The 23,074-nt window shown below is 37.1% G+C and overlaps 2 protein-coding genes across 10 annotated transcripts in view; one reads left to right on the top strand and one right to left on the bottom strand.

Moving 5' to 3' along the window:
* Positions 1-23,074, top strand: part of DNAJC24 (DnaJ heat shock protein family (Hsp40) member C24) — a 53,119-nt gene that overhangs the window by 17,057 nt on the left and 12,988 nt on the right. Inside the window, exons 3-6 of one of the 4 annotated variants that reach the window (XR_011048003.1) lie at positions 8,903-9,041; positions 19,107-19,175; positions 20,037-20,240; positions 21,589-21,615. Coding sequence is in view for 3 of the 4 variants with exons in the window: in XM_068398831.1 (XP_068254932.1) it covers positions 8,903-9,041; positions 19,107-19,175; positions 20,037-20,161 (333 nt within the window). In the remaining variant the exon portion in view is untranslated. Of the gene's footprint in view, positions 1-8,902; positions 9,042-19,106; positions 19,176-20,036; positions 21,630-23,074 lie in introns of those variants that run through there. The other 3 variants (XM_068398831.1, XM_068398830.1, XM_068398832.1) reach the window with 3 other exon arrangements.
* Positions 1,874-23,074, bottom strand: part of IMMP1L (inner mitochondrial membrane peptidase subunit 1) — a 58,124-nt gene continuing 36,923 nt past the window's right edge. For 4 of the 6 annotated variants that reach the window (XM_068398826.1, XM_068398828.1, XM_068398824.1 and 1 more), the window contains one exon: positions 21,265-21,429. In XM_068398826.1, coding sequence (XP_068254927.1) covers positions 21,361-21,429 — 69 coding nt within the window. In that variant the 3' untranslated portion in view covers positions 21,265-21,360. Of the gene's footprint in view, positions 2,553-21,264; positions 21,430-22,481; positions 22,607-23,074 lie in introns of those variants that run through there. The other 2 variants (XR_011048002.1, XM_068398829.1) reach the window with 2 other exon arrangements.

The raw sequence follows: 23,074 nt of genomic DNA on the forward strand, positions 1-23,074 counted from the left end.
GTCATATACATGGTGTAGGTGATACCAAATATGTGTGTTGATTCTATTACATGCTGATAGGGATTTGTGGCTTAAAGTATTCAGTGTGACAATGTATGTAAAATTAGCAGAAGTGTTAACTTTATATGTAATTATATAGCTCCTGGAGTGTTGTAATTGCATTATATGGGTCCTTTTTTGTGCTGTGTCCACCAGGGAGACTGTTCAGCTTTATATTTTGGTGCTCTATCAACTGATCTGGAACTTTCAATACAGGCTGCATAATTTGATTAAAAATATTGCTACAAGCCTTATAATGACATAATATAGAACTGGAAATGTGCAGTTTTGCTGGGATGTGAGGTGGTGAGGGGAACCCACTCTTCTATACTGTGTTAAGCTTAGCTGTAGTATTTCAGATACACAAGTTTAATATCTTGGATAGTTCTAGACACAGATTTATTGAGCCCTGAGACCAATAGAAGCAGAACGCCTAGTTTTGTGATAACGATCATGAGGTCCAAATGCAATTTTAGAAAGAGGAGGGATGCTGCACTGAGCTGAGTTGTCCAAACTTGATTCCAGAGCAACGGGAATATGAAGATTGAACACTGGCTTTTTGTGGAGAGAGAGGGGAAAAAAATGAGTACAAATACAGAGAACGTCAGCCTACCATATTATTTTGATTCTTGAAATGATTTAGAAGAGTTATTGATTTCTTAGATATTTATAGACGTGGCTTAAACATTGTGGTCAGGTGGCCAGATTAAGGAATCTCGTTTTAAGAATTGTAATTTCTTTCTAATAAAAATGTGGCCCTGTGGTCTGTAGATAACTGGATGCAATAAACGACCCAGTCCAGCCCTTGTTTAACAGTTAATTTCTCCAGATTTCTATGAGCATTTGGTCAGATCTACACAGATTTGGTTCTTGGTTTAAATCTAGCCAAGGCTGGTGGTGTCTTAATTGCTACCACAGAGCAACCATTTGGCCTGTGCGAGATGAATGTTGTCAAGGTACCTTCTGCAAGGCGGACATTCATCCACTGGGAATGTATCAAGAAAGTTTTCCTTAATTGGTCCCTTTGTTGGCATTTGTGGCAGAGCGGCCAAAAACTGAGTATGAACAGACACTCTGTGTCAGGGGTGAGATTTATTGGCAAGTCCCAGCAAAAACTGGTATTTACTACATATATTGTAAGCAGGGGCAAAGGACTTTCCTTGTAAGAACAGTCTGGCATTAAATTTACCTAGATTTCTTTTTTTTTTTTTTTTTAAGGCAGGGAAATATAATAAGAATTCAGACTACAATCAGAAATTAAATAGGAAATAGCTGGTTAATATTCATCTTCTTAATGCTGACTGTCTTGCAGCTTCTTTTTAATATGATGTGAAGTGTTATGATAAGCTCTGTAGTCTACAGACAAATTTGCGTGGACCTAAGAATACTTCTGTCAGATGAGAACACTTGACAGTTTTTGTCCTGACCTCATTAGCTTAACCTGTAGATAATAACAATTACAGTTGATAATGTATAAATGTTGCGCAAAGCATGAGAAATGTTTTTAAACGTAGTTTCCAATTTTGATATTTTTATATTCATGTCAGCTCCTGCATTTTGTTCGTGTTGTTTTGTTAAAAGAATGCACTTTATTATATCGCAAGGGACATACTGGTAATGATTTGGGCATTTCATCTTAGTGCAACACACTTGTTTGTTGCCAAACTTTGTATAGGCCAAGCCTGTTTGTGTTAGGCTTTCTGTTCTGCTTCCTTATGCCCATTTTGTCTTTAAAAGAATTTTAACTTACTTTATATTATAATGTGGAATAAATAACATAGTAGTTTAGACTTATTAACCAAATAAACGGTCATATATTGACACTCAGAGAGAATTCTGATTCTGGAATTTGAATATATTGCATCTTCAATATTGAGCTTTTGATACAAGAATAAATAGATTGAACCTCCCAAATACTGATAATGTGATTTTTTTAAAAAGTGCTTGGTATTAATCTGTGCAGTTCCAGTAAGGAGTCAGCCTCATTCTGTTGGATTCCCAGCCATGAATCTGGCAATGTTATTTGAAAATAATGGCTTGGCTTTCTCTCTTCATCCAGCTGCTTCCAATGTTTCCCTGCCTCTCATTCTTCTTCTCTTCTGAACAGCACAGTATCCAACGCTTGTGTCCACTTGCTGTCATTCATCTGACTCTCCTACCAGCGGAAATGGGTGTCATTGATGTGTACTGCTGTTATCTCATACTGTCTGATGCTTATCCATGGTGACTTTCACTTTTGCTATGTTAATCCAACTGATCCTTTGCATACCAGTTTCGTGAGTTACCTCTTCTGTTCTCGATTTTAATTCAATTTTGTCATTCATCAAAAATGGTAACTTCACCGATATGGAGCAGTGCTTTATTTGTAAAGTTTGGGTTGAATTCCTCTTCCCTGACCATTACTGAGTGTCTTTCACCACTGCTTATTTTTTAGTATCAATACAGATCTTTTTACAAATTCCAGGAGGTATTGTAGTTGTAGTGTAGGTCATGAACACTGTGGCTCCCTGTTACTGAAAAAAAAAAAGATAATTAATACTTGGCTGGAAGTCTTATTTCTAGCTGCATTACATGAAGCAAATCCTGTCAGGCTGTAAAACTATCATAGCTACTACTGTATGCCTAACATGGAGAAAGGGAGAAGGATGCTAAGAGATACTAAGTTAATTTTAGATGTTAATATTCTATCATTGACTCTTACAGCTTAGATTTAGTGATTAGATGTAGTTCCTACAAAAGCACGAGTACTTGAATACATGTAAGTAATCCTCTGCTAAAATCTTACTACTTGATTTACTCAGGAACTTTGGGCACATCTCTAGCTTTAAATATAACCCTTATTCAAATATTGGTGCACATCCCCTACTGAAATAAAGCAGGAATTCAAGATTTGTCTTGTGATTCCATAAGACTGTAGATAATTTCAGAGTTAAAAATCTTTAATAAATCTGATAGTCTAGAAATTTACTATGCTGTAACTGTAGGTAGTACTGACTGCTTAGTGATTACTTTATGACTCCTGATAGTAAGTCCAGAATAGTCTAACTTTTTAATTTTTCAGCTCTAATGGTTTCATCATTGTTCTATGTCTGTCTTTACTTTGGAATTTTAGAACCTTAATAATGGTTTCCCTGACAGGAAAAAAAAAAATCTAAAAGGTGTATAATAAAAATTTAGAAGTCTGAAAATATTTCTCGGAAATTATTGTCTTGGGAGAGAAGGTCAAGATTTAATGCAGCCGCACCTGGTTCATCCTTTTTGTATTACTTTTTATTTGGTGCTTAAGATTTCTCCAAATGTTTGACAGTTTTGCATTGAGTACTGGAAAGTAGGAAAGACAAAGCTGTAGAAAGTGGAGAGTACTCCTTATTTCAACCCCGGAAAAAAGCTTAGAGCTGATCTACTTCCTTTTCCTCAGTCAGAAAAAAACAAGTGTATGTTTTAAATAGGTTTACTTAAAAGCTGTGTAATTTTAAGGGGGAGAAGTTCTTTACGGTTATCTGTGAAATAACAGTCATAAATGAAAGCACTTTCCATAACTTAAATAAAAATTTGGAAGAAGGAGTAGTTTCTGTAGAAAATAAAACCTCCTGTTTTGATGTATGGAATTGGGGATGTGGTGCATCTTCGTTTTTTAAAGTGAATACCCCTTATACACAAGGCAAAATAACCATGGTAATGTATTAAGTAATAAATGAGAAGGAATAGCACTCTTAACCTTTTCTAAATAATCAGCCTTTTCAATTTGTCATGTGGAAAAGTAGTTATGAGTAAAAGTTTGACTATATTAAGCAGTTTAGTTATCATATGTTCCACAGTTTAGCAAGAGATTGCAAATTTAGTGTAAAACCTATGCCTGTATGCTTCACTCCTCCCAATAAGTTGTATTAAGTTGATTCTCACTAGGTGCTGTAAATTCCTTTTGAAAAATAAATTTATGAGCACCAATAAGAAATGTACCTTAAATCGATTTAACTAGAGGTTTTCTGCTTGCTAATTTGAATTTGATTAAAATCAATCAACCCTATTACATTTACTGCATAAAGTTAAGCAACTCGTACAAGTGTTAGGAGGACAGGGATCTTGGTGTGTCATCTCTGCTCAACCAAAGCTCAACCAGCTATCGTAGTTTCTCATCTTGTGGTATGAGAGTTCTTAAGGTCTGTTGGTATGGTTATTGAGATGTAATACCATTACAGTTATTGACCAAATGGTCTTTATTAACTTCCAGGGATTGATTTTGCAATTCTTAAATTGCAGAAGGGACCAAACTTCATGGAGTATAAAGTAGGCAGAAATAAACTGCCTACTTTACAGAGTAAAGTCATACAGTAACTATGAACTGAACCTGTATCTGTGTTTCAGAGCATATTTGCCAAGTGATATGCTGTTCCCCACTGTACCCAAACTGCTGGGAATTAGTCTGATGCATATTAAAAATAAGGCAGTTCAATACTGTTGTTCTAGAAGGCTGTAACAATGATACTGTAATTGAAAAGGGCAGGAGGTTAAGTTTGTATTAGCCTGCTTTTTTGTTTCCCTGCAGCACTAAAAACTTCACCAAGTCTCCAATAGATAATGTTTAATGTTTGAGCTTTGGACTTCAAGGTTCATGCTTCTTCAAATTTTTCTTTAGTGATTGTAAAAACTAAAAGAAACAGAAATTCTAAAAAAAAAAAACCAAACTAAAAAGTAACCCTTACACCAGGAGCCAGAGTCTTCAAGAAATACTATGACAATGTGACATTTAAGATAAACATCGGGGGAGTGAGCAGTATCGCATGTATGTGTAAAGTATTTTCTATAGTTAACAGATGAACTTATATATTTCTATTATCAATCAGTTTATTTTTTAACATTAGCAGTAACTACAAAGCATCGTATGCTGTAAAGTGATATAAATTTCAGACAGTCTTTAGTAATGGAAAGACCTCTAGTAGAGGTATAAAAAAGGAAAACTAGACTGGGCATACATCTCTAACCTTCTTCATTTTCCCCTTCCTCTGTCTGACTCAGGAAAATATCCTTTATTGTTTTTATAAAGTTCTATTAGGTAGTAACATGTTAGTAAAAGTTATTACTGTGTTCAGAAATCAAAATGAGCACTCAGCAAAAATCTATTTTTATGGAAGTTCTGCTTCATAAAAACATTACACATATGGAGCCAGAAAGATTTAAATATATTCTAAGTGCAGTAATAGAGCTGAAAACAGTGCTCGGGTGGCAGGTATGAACGACACGAAGGTAATGTGGATAGATTTTGAGAAGTGATATTGCAGGAGACATTGGGGGGCTCTAACATTTTGAGTAAGAACTTAGAACTGGATGCATAGAGGGAGAGGTGAACAATAGTGCAGTTTGAGTAGAAGGAGGTAAGTCGAGTAAAAAACAGGCTTGTCTGTTTTCATTACAGAGCTTGTACATGGTTGCAGCTGAGATTAACTCGGAAATAAGGCTGAATGGGAAGAGAGGAGGAGATCAGAAACGTACATCATATTTCACCTCCCTCAAAACCAAACCAAACCCCTGGCTCTGTTGAGGCAGCTGCTCTGAAGGGTATGCTGGAGAGGGAGGAGAATCAGAAGCAAGAATATGGTAACGAAGAATGAGGGAAGATACCAAAAAAGAGTATGGTTGATGAATGTCTGAAGTACTGATGGAGGACATTAGGGTACTCTCTCTAAACTTCAGCTGTTAGTAGGTTGGTTGAAACTTTGGTGAGGTGTCCTCTGTGGTTGGTGTCTGAGCTGGATGAGGGTCTAAGACAGCTGGAGAGAGGACACCTTATTTGTCTCAGAGATGAAAGAGAAGGGTATGGGCAGTTGAATCACGAGTGGATTTTCACTACAGACAAGCATTCATGGATTTTGATCAGTAAGCTGGAGAGTGGGGAAAAGGAGTCAATGAGAACAGGTACATAATAAATGCAGATGAAATTGGGTCACTGGGAAAAAAAAAAAAAAGAGGATTAGAGTAAAAGAGCAGAGGTTTGAGGATTTTTCTTAGTGTAGATGTAGAATACTAAAGGTATTGGATAGTAATAGAGGAACAAGCCCAACAGAGGAAGGAGCAAATAGTTTCAGAAAGCACGGAGACCAAAATGTGTTTATATATGTTTTTAATGAGTAGATCCCCTACAATGTAGTTGTTATTAGTTACATGAAATTGTAATCTTTCAAATATAAAAATCACATATGCTACAAATATTAAATTTTCCAAATCTATAGGAAAGATGTTAAAAGCTAAATGATAAATCTGAAGAATGAATTTTCTGCATTATTCAAGAAATGAACAGAAATAGCCTTTGCTGCATCGATTATTATTTTTCCAAAGGACTTTTGTGACATTTGTGGCTTGCTGTTTTTCACTGACTACTTCCAGTATAGTCCAAAATGATTTTTCAGTCAGGCAAAGTTTTGGTATAGCAAAGGAAAAGCGTGACCAATTTTGTGGGGGTGTTTTCTCCACATCCTTGGCAGAAGAGAAGCCGATACTCTTAGTGCTGTTTTGGGGCAATTGGTCAGTAATGTTTTCATGTATCTATAAGAAACTGATCTGAGAAGGTCTGGTCTTGGGGCCAATCCAAACATATAATAATATGAGCAACAGATTGCTCGCAGTGCTATTCAAACCTAGTTACATTTCAGTGGTATTCAGTCTAGTATAATACTCCTTGGATAGGCCTTTACATCCTTTTCAGCGTAAGCTTGTAGGAGAATGCTTACTGTATCCTCCAACTGGAGGGAAATAGACAGCAGACATATAACTCTCTTTTTAGGTATTGTAATGAACCCTACAATATTTGGGTGAGACCAAATTTTAAATATAGAATCTGAAATATTTTAAAATAATGAAGTATCATTTTTTAGATAAAATATTGCTTTGAGGAGTAACTGCTGGATGCATACCTCAAACATAACTGTTAAAATAAATAACATTGCTAAAAGGAAACTATACAAGTCTTTAATGTGATCTGACTATTTTGCCTTGTATGCTTATTAAGCATTGATTTTTTTTTTTTTTAAAAAAAAAAGACCTTTCACAAATGTGGTATGCAATCAACGACCAATGTTAAAACTGCAATTAAAATTGAAATACACCTGGAAAAGCAAGGGTTTCAGAAAAATGGATTTGAAAACAAATACTACATTTAAATAGCTTTTACGGTACAACATGGTGCACGCCAACAGAACACTGAATTTAGTGCCTACCAAATAAAGGTATAATTACTCATTATCTAATCAGCTATTTAGAATTCAATGACTAAATGCAATGACGAAAAATTTTTTATTTGTTTGCGCCTTAGAATTTTGTCATCTTCAGTTGGGGAGATAAAAAAGAGATCCCTAAGAGGTAAATCTTTACGGATCACAACTGTGTTTCAGCCATATTTTCAGCAAGTTGCAAGCTAGTCCTCAGCCTTGAATGCAGAGATAACTTCAAGTGTGCTTACTCATATGGTGGAACAAAAATATACATTTGTGTACAGACTTCATACTTGAGGCTGCAGGTACATTCATCTGTATATGGAAAAATACCTGTGAAAAAACTTGAGGTCAAAGCTTAATATTTCGCTTTTATGTACATTTTCTTATTGTGGTATGGGGGTTTATCTTGGTAATACCCATCAGTGCAAGTGAGCAAACAGACTCCAGAAGAAGTGGTCCTTCTAAATTTTAGATTTTATAAAGCCCACTCGATAGTAGTAGTCTTTTCTTTCCAACATTAATTATAAACTAAAACAAAGGGATTCAGTTAATCACAAATCTGCTCAAACACTTGTAGAACAGGTGTTCTAAGTCTTAAAATCTGCTGTACGTTTCAGTGCCCCAACTGATGTTAGTATAAAGGGCAGAAGTTAAGCTCCAGAATAAGGGATATCTTGATTTATAACACAGTTAACAGCTGATAGGTCTGATTATATTGCAACTTTCTCACCTTAAATGCTGTTTCCTGTCAGTCCATCACTTACACTGAGCAATTTAAAGTATCAAAAAAAGAGATTATTGGAGATGAATTAAAGCTACAGGAAGATAGAGCTTTGAGGGTTCCTTTTCAGTGGACATTTGAACCAAAGAGAAGTCAGAATGCTCTGTTCAGAACCTGTAGTACAAATGGTAAAGAAAACGTGTCACCATTTTAATTATTATTGCCTATTTAACATGGGATTTCTTGCAGCCATGTCCTTGAATAACCATTTCTTAACTAAAATGACACAATTTTGTAGCCAGTGATCCATGACTTTAAATATTTGGAAGGGCTATTGATTCACTGAACTGGAAGAAATTAGATATGTTGAGGCATATTTTCAAAAGTAGAATTACATGTATTACAAATTATATTTGATCATGTATATTCTGTTTACCATTTAAATAATTAAAAAAAAAAAGCTAGGTACATGTAATATAGCATTCAATTTATCTGTAATAGCCTTAACTAAACATGGTGGTATTGTTTAAATCAGCTACGTGTAATATTATGAGAGCTGCCAGCACCTACAGCACCTCCTCTTGTTGCCGTGTCGTGGTCCTCTGCATGTACCTATTTCTGTTTGTGGTAGGCATTCTCTAGGTAAATTGTCCATAAGACCAATGATTCCATCAGCAAATTATCCAGAAAATGCCGTCAGTGCGTGTGGTGACATTTGTGCCACTGGTGGTTTTGTTGCCATTTCAGTGGTCTAATTAAATTGGCAGTTTTCTCTTGTGCTCCAGCATCGTTGTCTCCCTTCCTTTGGCACCTTAGCTCAGACCTTCTCCTTCTCTCTGTCCTTTTAACTGAATATCAAATGCATTATTGATTGCTCCTCTTCCACCCTCCTCACTTCCACTCCCCTCAACTTTTTTTTTTTTTTTATTGGCAGTATCATCCAGACAAACAGAAGGCAGATGTGCCAGCAGGAGAAGTGGAGGAGCGCGTGCAGAGGTTCATCGAAATCGATCAAGCATGGAAAATTCTAGGGAATGAAGAGTCAAAAAAAGAGTATGACCTGCAGCAGCGTGGTAGGTTCCTGCCAAGGAGTGCTGTTGTGGCAGCAGCTCTTTAAATAAGCAGGGTCTGGGAGTGGTAGTTAGATGGTATTTTAAAATGCTGTTTATTGCTGAACCAAATGTTTCTTTCACTCTTGTCCTACTTTCAAATGTGGATCCATTATTTATAGCTTTTGCTACACATACATTAGCTAGTGAAAACATTGAATTACTTCCAACAAAACATTAGGTGGCATTACTCCTAATAATTTGAATGAATATGAAATTTATACTAATTACAGACCTTAGCCCTTTTTATTTTATTAAGGCAGCTTCAGTAAGCGTTCTTAAGTCTTATACTACATTTTGTTGCAATATCTTAGATATAGGTATTAATCCACTTATACCTAGTGTTCAATTTGTATGGGTTTATAAGCACTTCAGAATCATTAAGACACATTCTTCTTGGTTGTGTGTGTGTTATGGTAGCGTTTGTAATTCATCGGTAGTCTAAACTAGTCTTTTTAAAGCAGGTTTATAAATAATATTCCAATATAACACATTAAGTAGGCAGCTCTAGCATGCGTTTCTTTTTATACCTCTCAGAAAATAGCTTCTTAAAACAGTGACAGGCTGTTGTGAGAAAGAAAGGGGGGAAATGTAGGTCAGGTCTGTCACACATGGGCTACCATTACATGAAGTGATAGGCTGTCTTTCTGCTCTGGCCTCAGGATAGGAGTCCCTCAGCCTTCCATTAGAACCTTCAATAAATGTATATCTACCCTACATGTTAATGGGGGGAGTCAATAATAGTGTATTGCCTGTGGGGAAAACACTCAGTTGCACTCTGCAGTAACACACTCTGGTCCAGCATTGACGTGTAGCCACCACCACTTTTGAATGTGTCTGATAAAAGCCCACTGTCTCTGCAGCTTGTTATTGAATTCTCTTCCATTGTACATTGGCACACCATCAGACCTTTCTCTCTTGTGCTGATTTTTAACTCCCCTGCCGCTGCACATACCAAAACTTTGAGAGACAAAGGCGTAGTCATTCTGGCAGATATGCATCACTGCAGGATAAAAAGGGTGATATATAATTGTATATACCCGGTATGAATTCTCTAGTTAAATAATCTTGTATTTCAGACTTTGTGTGGGTTTTGGAAAAGACAGTGGAGGGGTGAAAACAGAATTGTTGAATAAATATTTTAAAAGAATGAAAAAAAATGGATCTTGTGCTAATTTGTTATGTAAACAGTATTAAGATCAAACTTAAATAAATTTTTCATCTGAAACTTATTTTTTAAATGCCTGAATGTGATGCCAGAACAGGAATTTCTGCTACCCAGTGCCCTCATCCTAGTGTACTCTTAGGACTGTAGTATCGGCTGTGTCTTCCATTGTCACAAATTGTACATGCACAGGAAAAAAGAAATATTAAGAGATTAAGTGAGAAGTCTTTTGTGTATCTACGGAGTTTTACCTAAAGCTTAAATACAGACTATGAAGCTCCATTTTGCTTGGGTCAGGTTAATACACTGAAGTCAAGAGCTACAGCAAGATTTAGTAAGTTACTTTGTTTTCCCATGGAATTGAAGGACGTTGCTATAAATTAGTTTTGACAAAACTTATTCTACAGTATTTTAAAGGTTATCTTTATTTCCTGAGATTCTTTTGCATCCAGATGAGTTCTTCAAACAGCTGTCTCAAGATTCTGTAAAAAAAGACTTAGTAAATAAAGAAGACAAATTGTACATTTATTTACGCAGGTACTTGGTAATGGTATGGCAATGGGGTAGATATATTTTAATATAGAGGGTGCCATTCACAGAGGACCAGGGTTTCAAACTAAGCCACATGTAACATACATGTGCAGTGTTGCTGCATTCTTTACAGCATGTTCCCTGGCAGCAAAATGATGGTGAAATAAATTCTAGTTCTTTGAACGCCTGTCAAGCTGCTTCTGAAGCCATGATTCTAGACAAATTCGTAGACACTGCTGTAAAAGCTCACAGAAACAAAGGAATGGAGACAGCAGCTAAGGGGAATAGTGATGAGAGAGAGAATACAGCACGTCAGTAAGACTGCAAAGCCTAGGAAGCAGACCCTGAAGGATGCCAGTGAGCATGTGTGTGTGGCTGCCAGTCAGCAGGAAGGCCTTTACACTGTAGGCTTTTTCTCATTTCACAGATTGTTTATTTGTATGTACCTTCTTGTGTTACACTAACTAAATCTTAATTACTTGGCTCAGAAATTCAGTGGCTAAAGGAGTTCTAAGAAGCTGAAATTCTATGGTTTTAATTTTCTTTTTGTTTGAATTATTGAGAATAACAAGTGAATGCGTGTTCATATCTTAATACTGCTTTTCTCTGAAGGTATCACAATGATCTCCTACTATTTTTTTCTGCCTTCAGGCCATAGTATTAAAGAATAAAGGACAAACCTCAAACCGTTTAGAGGTTTGGCTCAAATACTTATTCAAGCCTCTCTCATCTGGGTATCTTACAAGAACTGCCTTTCTGTATGTTTTGTGAAAATTTTTCCAGTTTATTGTTTTGTCTGTCTTTAATGACATATAAGAATACCCTTTTATAAGGATGAATCTTTTGCTTCCAATCCCTGTGAAAAAATTTGGGGATGGAAAAAACCTAGATAACAAAAAAGTCTATTCTTAAGAGGTAAATTTTCTTCGACAGATTTTCTTTTTAGAGATTTTTCGTTCTTTATTTGGTATCCCATTTAGAAAGATGAGTATGCAGTTAAAGTCAAGTTTGACAGTAATAATTACCAGAAGTTTTTCAGTGAGTTTAGCTTGGAAGAAACCTGTTTTACAATTTTCATATTAGAAGTCATCTGAATCCTGAAAGTTCATGCTTTTGTGTCACAGTTTGAAAGAATAAAAAACTTTCCACAGAATCAGAGAATCGTGTAGGTTGGAAGAGAACTTCACAGGTCATCTAGATCAATCTCCTACTCCAAGCAAGTCCACGTTGGTCAGACCTTCTCCAGCCTAGTTTTTACTATCTCCAAGGATGGAGATTCCAGAGCTGCTCTGGGCAGCCTGTTCCAATGTTTGAACACCCTCATAGCAGAAAAAACAAACAAACCAAAAACCCCAAACAAAACCAAAAAAAACAAACCCAAAACCAAACAAAATGCTTTCCTTCTGTCAAGGTGGATATAAGGACTCTTTTTGCAACTTGTGCCTTTCATTTCTCATCCTTCCACTGTGCACCTCTGAGAAGTCTTCTCTACACCCTCCTATGAGGTAGCAGTAGATAATGAGATGCCTGTGTTCTTTTGGCCTCTCCTTGCATGATGTGTGTCCCACCCCCTGACCATGCTGGCAGTCCACTAGACTTCCTCCTGTATGTCCAGGCTTTGTTCTGGGGAGACCAAAACTGGACACAGGACTTCAAATGTGATCTCGTTAAGTGCTGAGTAAAGAGAGGGGAAAAAAAAAATCACTTCCTTGACCTGCTGGCTACACTCTTGCTAATACAGCCCAGTACGGGCTTGACCTTCGCCATCAGAGTGCCCTGCTGACTCGTCTTGAACCTGTTGTCCACCAGAACCCTCAGGTCCTCTTCTGGAAAACTGCTTTCCAGCCAGTTGTCTCCCAGCCTGTACTGGCACATTAGGTTATTCCATCCCAAAAGCTGGAGTTAATCTTTGTCGAACCCTTTTATGACCCTGTCAGCCCATTTCTATACGCTGTCGAGGTCCCTTTGCATAGGAGCCCTGCAACTTTTGTGGATTTTTGTCGACTTAAATACAAAGGAGCTGTGTATCTAAACAATCACATCATTAAGATAATTAATGTTACTAATTCGTTTTACATTTTAATTATTAATGATTGATTAACAGAAAGGTCACAATTAAAATTAAATCAATAAACTGGTGACTTTGATTAATTTCTGACACTAAACGTAGCAAATAATTCAAAGCTAGTAATGGCATTGCCACTAAAACCAGTTGCTTTGTATATGTTTTTGGGGCAGAGGGTGGAGAAATTTAAGAATCCAGGGTTTTTTCCATGTATGGCTCCAGTGAGGTTCTATCCAAGATAAGATGTTTTTACATGATGATGGACATAGATGTCCATAAAGTCCAGGTGTTTATATGGTGGGGGATGTAATCACCAGTAGGAGTTTTCACATCTCAGCACATACCTCCTTTTGATTTTCACATTTTAAATTAAATTTTTAGAAAAATATTGCAGATGCAATTTTCATACATAAATACAAATTCCAGCATCATTTTCCTTTTGTCTGGCTTCATTTCTTAGACATAAGGAATTACAGGTCCTAACCAGAATTGCCAGTGTTCCAGCTTGTGCCATTTGTCTCGGAGAACGAGTCTGGTTCCATCCTCTCTGTACCTTCCCTTTAGGCAGTGAGGCACAACAAAAAATCTTTACTTAGCCTAAAATAGCTCATTTTAAAATATCTGGTCACTAATTCAGCTTTCATTGCCAATACCAATCTCTTTAAAACCTGAAAAATCTTTGAGGATGTGTCCTCACTCTCAATTAAGTTTCTAGTGCAGGTTTAGACAGGGAGTGTTACACCAGTGTGGTCATAAATGAGGAAAATGAAAAACCAAGCTAAACAGAAGGTAGCTCCTTCTCCCCCTGCTCCTTCCTCATTCCTCTCCTAGTGCAGTAAACTGAAAAGACCGCTTTGGAGCTGGTGACTTTCCCATTAACCCAGCATTCCCTCCTGCTCCAGCAATACAGTGATGATACTGTATTAGACATCCAGATACCTGACAGAATCTGGTAAATAGGTTGCCAGAATAATCTTACAAATCCACTGTGAGAATAAGCAGGAGAAGCAAGACAACAGCCTACAAAAATGCTTTTAATAGTTAGCAGAAATGGCAGCTGAACACCTTGATGACCTTCTTAAAAGAAAAGAAAAAAATTAATGCAACATATTTAAGTTGTTCTTTGATAAGAAAATTCCTTCTTAAAAATACTTTTGGACAAAAATCAAGCTTTTAACATGGCCATTACTTTAGGCTTTTCAGTGTGCCATGTTATACTTTTTAAGTGACAGAAGTGTATATTCTGTAGCCTTGGATTTTACAGCTGTAGACCTTCAGCTAGTTCTGGAGCACAAGCCTTTTACCACGGCACTCTGGAGTTAATCCTAATCTGAATATTTTTTTGTATTTTTTTAACAAACAGTTGTTGTTATGAAAATTCTTAACGCATGACTTTTTTATAATTTCAAATTAAAGTAAGCACAGTTATTTTAAATTAATGCAAGAGACTCAAACTTAAGTAGTTTTTTAAAAACTAAACAGCCTATTAGAAAAAAATAACTTGTGAAAACATCCAGGTTTTGAGAACTGTGATGATTTGATACTCAGTAGAAACTATGATCAGTATTTGATTGACAATACATATCTTGAACTTTTTTTAATTGTTTGTTTTTTTAAAAAAAAAAATCAATCCTAAGAATATATGACTGATAAAGAGCTAGAAAAATCTTTGCAGTATTATGACTATTTTTACTATTACCATAAACTGTTAAAAGGCTTGAATTTCCATTTACTGCTTGCAACCCTTTCCCTAAATCTCAGCCTTAAATAGCCCAAGAAATATTTATTGTATCCTCAAGTGAAACTTAAATACCTTTCTTCTTTTACAATTTCTGAATGACCCAGCAAGGGCTCTAGTAAAGCTTTACTGAACCAAGCTGCTAATAGTTATTTAATGTTGTTCTGTAGCCTGAAAGAATCTCAGTAGATTTTTCCTTTTAATCTCTTTGAATTGCAGGCTCATAAACCTCTCTGATGAGCCTGCCAGTGTTTTCTTAGATCCTGCAGTTGAGACAATGGAGCTGCAGAATCCTTTCACCTCTTGTTGTCAGACAAATCCAATAGATGGCAAAGCCAGGCAGGCTGTACTTCTTGTGAATTAAAATCTGTTTTTCAAGTTCTGGTAGATGATCAGGTCTTTACAGTTTTCCCTACGTGTTCAGGAACATGGTACAGAACTCTACAGCTGGAGCAGATGCCACGTATAAGTGAGCCTACCACATAACCCAGTCCTGGTAACAATACCAGTCTTAAATAACCTTCTCCTCTGGCAAGGGAGTGAAAATCAGACACTGGTTTAGTTCAAAGAACCACTAACGAGGGTGTCATGGTTGTAATAATAATGACGTAGATGAAATAAGGAAAAGCACAAGAAATATTTGTCACTAACACACACTGTGAAAACCGTTAGGTTTGTAGTTCTGCTCATAAGCTCCCCAAACTCATACTGGGCTGTGCCTCTGTTTTTAGATAAGTGGCTAAATCTGCTTCTGCTGTCTTAAGGTATATTAGATTGGGTAGTGTATTTAATAGGAGAACTAGAAAATTAAAAAGCTTTGTTCAACTCTGGAAAATAAGTTTCTCCTGCTTAAACCAGTAAGTAAATGCAGTATACAAAACTGACTGACAAGAGCAGTTACTGGATTATGTGCTAAGTTGTGAGACTTACTCAAGTCAAGAGTACTAACCGAAAATGTACATCTTTTGAGATAACCAGTAAGACTCTTTCAGACTCGAGCATCCGACTAGGAATAAACGATCTCAGTTCAGGCTGGGAATTGTATGAGTGATTAATTTTGCCTGTTGGGTTTTTTTTCAATTTTTTTTATTTTCAAAATTACAATTGCAGTAATGAATTAGAGAAGCTTGGTTGAAATTCTGTTCCCTGGGCTTCATAGTATACTATGTTTGGAATAGAAAAGAGGGTAGACTTTTCCTCAGCCGCCTTCTTCATTACTAATCTTCATTACTTTATCAGTTGGACTTGATGATCTTAAAGGTCTTTTCCAGCCCAAACGATTCTATGATTTGTTAGTAACTTTACTTCAGGAAGTATGGTAACCTTGTGAATTCGCAGTTCTCTTCACGGTGGCATATGGTCCATCTGCCTTTTTGTATTTTCGACCAGCAAGGCATGACCCAGACCCCGACCTCCAATACTATAAACCTTGTTCTGAATGAAATCCTGCTTCATTAATTCTAAATAGGAAAGCCTGGTTTCTTTTCAACTTAATTTTTTGCTACCTATAAATGAAACTTAGGAAAATCTGTTCTTCCTACAACCTCAGAGACCCTTTTCCTTTGTGAATTTTTCTTCCCAGTATTAATAAAACCCCAGGTGAAATAGGAAGCACTTGCCTTTTTCATACCGTTCTCACAGTTACAGTATTGTCGTCTTTTACTACAGTGGAGAGAAGAACCTGAAGGTAGGTAGGTAGACAGACTTCATTTTGATTGCTTTTTTTTTTTTCTTTCTCAAAAAAGAGGAGGAGGAATCCTTTGCTTCACACAAGGCCTGCTGGAGGAAAGGCCTCTGGTTTTGTGGGTGTTTTCAGGATATTCACCGTGCCTGTTCTCATGTTTTGTAGCTAGAAGGCTGTACCGGACTCACTCCAAGTAACATTAGAGTTACTTGCCATGTGTTAAGACCATCTGACATTTTATTTTATTTTGGACATTTCATGTAGTTAACTAATGTTCTGATCAGGTGTTAGAAAAATTGTTGTTACTTTGTATAACTAAAACATTACCCATAGCTCTTGTTTATGTAATCGAGAGCATGCACAACAATGAGAATGACTGACTGATAGGTACATCTTCCAGTTTTCTTTCATCATTACACCCTGCCCATTTCTTTTCCCTTTCTTTTGACAGCAGTAGAGTATTAGGTGTGAGTGGGTTAATTTTCTTTTCATTCCGACCTTTTCATTACAGAATACGTGTTCAGCAAAGGTAATGTCGAAGAGGCTGTACTGATTCTGTCATTATTTCCAATGTGTCTGATTTGTTTTAGTCTCCTTCATTAAAACTAATTTAGATGAGGCTCATTCTCAAGGATATCTAATGTACATTTCATTTAAAATGAGAACAGTCATGTAGTTGCAAAATAAAGACTGGGACTTAATATTTGGTGGTTGTTTTGTTTTTAAACTGGCCTTAAATTTCCTATTTAAAAATCCAAAACGTAAGTATTAACTCTCTCCCCTCCCACTTACACATACGGATAGTTAAAATGCAAGGGTTTCATTTCACTACTGGTACATTACATTAATATTTCTACCTGTGATACTCTAACTTTTAAAGCTGCTGGAGCCATGAAAGGAAAACAATTAGAACAAAAAAAAAAACAAACAACAAAACAGGTTGGTTAGATTTTGAAGTTAATTTAGATAATTAACTACAGAGAGAAAGCTGTGATTAGCTATTGCTAGGATTATACTTTCATAGTGGCCTTAACCTTCTTTGCAACAATTTACACTACTTTGTTGTAAGTTAGGAACCTTACTTGTGAATAGCTTGCTTTACGTAGTTAATGTGTGAAATGAACTAATACAATCTTGATGTATGTCTGTTCTGAGTCACGACTTCACTGATATCTGATAGCAACTTTAGAAGAGTAAGGTGGCTGCAATCAGAGGATGATGTTTGGTGATAAAGAAGGAAATACTCCATTATCTGATCAGATAAAGGTTGGAGATATGCAGGTTTTCTGGGGTATTACTGGAGGAGATAGCTGCAAAGTCCTTTATTTCTACTTTTCAGTCCAGAGCAAAGAGCAGTTACACTGAAGAAGCTGGGAGCCATTTAGAATACCCTCAATCTAGTGATTAGCTAAGGCAATCTCTTGGGAATTAAAATAACGTAAAATAATCTGGGCCTCTGACTTTTTCAGCAAGTGCTCAATAAGCAGTTCTGGAGTAAGAAATTCTTTCACTGCCAACTTTTCCTAGAAAGCCACAGACAACACTATATGCTCTAGAAAGCTTGATGTTATTAAACTATAAAACTTAAGAACTCGCTGATCCAAGAGAAGGAACACCTACTTTCTCAATAACAACCTGATTTAAACCTTGGATAAGCACTAAGCTCTCAAGTCTTGCCAAATCTAAGGCATTCCTGTGTATGTGCTACAGATCAGCTTTCAGGTGTTTCTCGTTCTTTAAAGTACAGCATTTGGGGAGCTGGAGCTTCCAGGTGTCAGGCAGCAGCTGGGAGGTTTTGTGTAGTCAGTTTAAGGGGTTTATGTCCCTTTTTTTTTTTTCACCTTTTATGGCTTCACTTGTAACTTTGCTGACAAAAGTCTTATATTGTCAAGTTAGAAGAACTTGGTGTGAACTTTGTACATCAAATATGAGTGTGCTGATAAATTGCAAAAAACAATTTGTATATGTATTGCACAGTTTGCATTTGATAATTTCCATTGTATTGTACGCTTTTCATTTCATGCTGTACTCAATGTTGGAAGAATCTGGGGGATCAAATGGCAACAGATCTCACAGGTGCAGGCCAGAACTGACCTTTCTGTGCTGAGAGACTCTTTATCACAAAACACTTGGAGTAGTCTTCCCCTGAAAGTGTTTTTCATTTATCTTTTGTTAGGAATATCTTTTTCTGGGAATCTTGGTGGTGTTCTCCTGTGCAACCCTAAAATTTACTTGGTGCTCATTGCAGGGCGGGTTTATTTGGCTTCCCCCTTCTAAAGGGGAATGGGTCGCCTAAGAGAGATTGTGGGGTCTCCATTTGTGGAGATATTTAAAGTCTGACTGGACATAGTTCTGGGCGACCTGCTCTGGCTGACCCTGCTTGTGCAGGAGGGTTCAATTAGGTGACCTTGAGAGGTCCCTTCCGACCTCAACCATTCCGTGATTCTGTGAAAAGTACAGGTAAGCAGACATTCACAGTTCCAGCTTATGGAATTGTAGTTACAGTCAGGCTTTTAAAAGGTATTTATATCAAAACAAAAGTTTGCCCCTAATTTCACATAATTGTCTGGGATGTGCAAAAGTACTGGTTTCAGTAGTGTCTTAATTTCAGTAATACATCTTTGCCATTGACTTCTCCTGGCTACAGTAGCACATTTTCCAGCTTATGCAGAGATATGGAAACTAAAATTTTAGAGAACTGCATTTTTAGCTGATAACGTGGTCTAGGTATGACTCTCTCGTAGAGACCAGATTGATTGCTAGGTATATAAAACTATTAATTTATCAGGAAGAAATAAGGACCTGTATGTTATCAGGGCTGAACATCTGTCTTGTTTTCTTTATAGAAGATAATCTGACAAAAGAGTGGCCACTACATGCACAAATTTATCTTGAGGAAATGTCCTGGAATGAAGGTATGAGTGCCTTACTACATGTTCCCAGTGCCTTTCATTGTCACTGCTAATTCCTTCTGTTTTTTTCTGCATCTTATACCATTATGTTGTCTTAATGTAAGTTCTACTTTTTTTATATTTTCCTCAGATTTAGCTATTCTGTTCTCTGTGATTACCTGGATTGGAACTTAACTTTCTGTGACACTTATTTTGCATTCCTTCTTCATCTCTTCTGCCCCGCCTCCACTTGCAGTACCACTTTTCACCTAGCTCTCTTCTTGTAGTATATTGAGTAGATTTCCAGATTCTTCCTAGATCTCTCATGCATCATCTTCTCTTTCTGTGATGGTACAATGCAAGTATTTTCATACAGATTTTTTTTCATCTGACAGTGTGTTACTTCCCTCCTTTATATTACTTTAGCTTTTATCATTTACTTGCTCTGTGAATGAATGGCTGATATTTTTACTTCTTTTTTTTTAAGCTGTGAGGGGAAAATCCTATCCAATTTTCTTTCTTCTGTTTTATTTTTCTTTCCTGGGTTAACAATCTGGTTTGGAACCATCCTTGATCTGTCACATGTTTGACTAACACCTCTTAGTTTTTTCTTTTAATATCTCTGTGTTTCACTGATGTGCATCTTGTTATTATTTCCTTTTTTGAAGAGACTACACTGACCCTGGCTGTTTGGTGTAAGAATGCCTCACAGTCACTGAAACATTTTAAGAGTATAGTTATTTTTTGAGCAACAGGTACTGATATTTACAAGCCAGCAGTGTGAGGTCATTGGTTGTTAAGAGCAGCTTTGTGAAGAAAATCCAAAATAAATTCTTGATTCTTCTCAAGCACTGAAGGCTCTTTTGTTTTCTTTTTTTTTGGCAGATGAACAATGTTATACTCTCTCATGTCGATGTGGTGGGAATTACACTGTCTTCAAGAGTGAAACCAAAGACGTATCTTTGGTTTGTTGTGACACATGTTCACTTGTTATCGAGATCCTTCAATGATTGTTTCAATCAAGCACATTACGAGTTACAAACTTTTAAAAAGACTGGACAAACAGGGAACAGCATCTGCTAAAGAAATGTATGTTAAAGAAAAGGGGGGTACTACAAGAACAAGAAAGGAAATGTGCCCATTTGCTAACACAGCTCTGCAGACATGAGGCTTGTTTTTTTTCCTTCTGCAGCTGAAGAGCTAGTTATTAAAAACCTCCAGAACAGAACACTAAGTTCTGTACAACTGGAATATATGTCATGATCTCAATGACATTTCTTTCCCAGCAAACAATAGAGTAGCTTCTTTCAATCTCGGTCTATGTCAACTTGGGCCCTACCTCTTCGGTTAAATCCTTTTAACAGCTCAGATGACAAAATTTAATCAGGAGGCATACATGTGAGAATGCTTGGAAGATAATGAAGAGTAAGGTGCATTAATGGGAAACAGGAACATTTTCTATGTCTATGCTAAATATTTAACTTCATTAAATCCTCGCAAGGACTTGAGCCTTGGGAAGAGGTGGCGCAGACTCACAGATCGAACAGACTGGTTGTCTCAGCACTAAGCAGCAGGTCCAGTGCCTGTGCACTGGACTGTAACAGTATGCATCTACATAAACTTTTCAGCTTGGAGCAGGAGCACGTTTTGAATTGACTCTCTCCATCATCTGAACAAATGCAGTCTTCACTCCTTAGGTGAAAACTAAGCAGGAAGCTGTGCTCTGACCCGTCCTGGGCATACAGTCCAGTGGGCCCAACCAGAGCCAGTTTAAGGAAAACCCTACAAAACTCAAATAAGTGACTAGCAGACCCCAAACCCCATTGTTACTGTTTTCAGTGCCAATCCTAGCATGCCACACTACTTGCTAATGTAGGCATAGCTTATGTGTGGCTCTGGATGTGTGACGATATAATAGTGCACTGTGCCTTTTTCAGCCCTTGTTAACAGTCAATGCTAACCTTGGCTTGTAGTAAAACCCAAAACTTTCTAATAAATCCAAGCACTTACTGTGAATAGCCAGAGGAAACAGACTAAGAGGCATATCATTTTTGTCGAGGACAGCAGTATATCATTCCCACTTTCAAGTTAGATGTAATCTCAGAAAGACATCTTTGTCAAATAATACTTGTGTTTATTCTAAACAAAAATAGTTCCATTGATTTTAGTAGAAAATACTATGAAAGCTAGCACTAGTCACTTAAATCTTTTAATCATCAAGAAATCTATGGCCATTGGGGCTTGCACGTAGAAATCCAAAGTCATTCAGAGGCCATATCTGTAAAATAAAATACAGTTACAAGAGATTTTTATCACAACTCAAAGTTCAGTATTTTTATTTGTTATTGTAGTAATTGCTTCATAAACTGCATAATTTTTTAGCTCTTTTGTTGACAGAGTATATGAACTTTTCTCGCTTGTGTGTTTCTTTTACTAGGAGTAATAAATACTATATATCAGGAGGAATCATCATTCTATAGAGGCTGGAGACATGTACAACATGCTTTGCTATGGAGAGCCGTACAAACTACATTATTTTTTTCAGCCCTGGAAATAAATACATTCCTAGAAAATATCTTTTAAATTCAAAGTTCCTAGCTTGTCAACCTCTTAACTTAAAAGACAAGGTATACATTTTGATCCATCTAGAAGAAGAAAGAATACCATGACCATTACCTCCCAGTGGAAGTAGTTCTGTGGGGTGTACATTTGTATTTTCAAGATGGGCATTTGAACTCAAACACCAAACCTTGGAAGAAAATTCCGTAGGCTGATAGATAAGCTTATACCATGCACATAGGTATAAAGGAGCGGAGTGCCTGTCACCATGAGGGGCTCTCAACCAAGGGGGGCTCCTCTGAGAAGGGGAATACTATGTGGAAAAGGAAGGAGCACAAATCATGACCAAGTACAAGCACAAGTGTTGGAGAATGATGCTCACCAGTGAGAAAAAACTTTCTCTCCAGAAATTAACTGTATAGCTGTTCATACAACTGAATGCTCCCAGGAGTACTTTCCTCTGAACATTCACTAATTACATGCAGGCTGGTCTTGGATGCAAAAAAAAAGTAACAGTGAATCAAGGACATTCTTTTACACTTTGTCCTTTGTCTCCTTTGACTGCTTGTGTCTCTTTGCTACACATCCATTCAAAGATGGCACGAGGGGATCAGCAGGAAGAGGGGAAGGAGATGATGTTGAAGAATGAATGCAGTTCTGTGGCTCTAATCCCATATAAATCTCACAGCCCCTGCTCGAGATGAAGCGACCTAGACAGCAAAAGACGATGCACTACCTTGTTCCCAAAGCATCTGTTAGTATGATGTTTACCTTGCTCATTTTTCCTTAGAATTTGATCTTAAGGAAGGTAATGTGGTCACCTTCCAGGAACAGCAGCTTACTCTTTAACTGAGTTCATGGAACATCCACAGCACAGAAGGAGCCTTTGCTGCTTTCTGTGTGGAGTGAAAAAGTAATTTTCTCAGTTTAAAAGAGGAAGCACAGTGCCATTCAGTATTTCAAACCCCAGGACTTGTCCCCAGCACTGAAGACAATGACAGAAGAGGCAGAGTCAGTTAAGGATGGGCGTAGCAAGACGTAGCATCAACTTACTACTAGATGGGGACCATGCACTGCTAGAAGCTCCCTAAACTTGCCTCTGTCAGGCCCCTTGCAGCACTGTGCTAAGTTGCCATCAGTTGGATTGTGCCTGGGCCCTCGGGAAGACAGAAGGGTGAGTCATGCTCAGGACCTCAATTGCTGTGGACCTGAAAAAGACTCAAAGCTCTCTTGGGCAAGTAGCTTAGAAAATACGTGTCTTTTTTTTTGGCATGTGCAGTTAGGGAAGAGCATGAGGAACACCTGCTGATATAGAGAAATCCACAGAGGTAACGTCTTATCTCTGTACGCACATTAGCCAGTGA

This window comes from Nyctibius grandis, chromosome 4 (genome assembly GCF_013368605.1).
Source record: "Nyctibius grandis isolate bNycGra1 chromosome 4, bNycGra1.pri, whole genome shotgun sequence".
Lineage (NCBI taxonomy): Eukaryota > Metazoa > Chordata > Aves > Nyctibiiformes > Nyctibiidae > Nyctibius > Nyctibius grandis.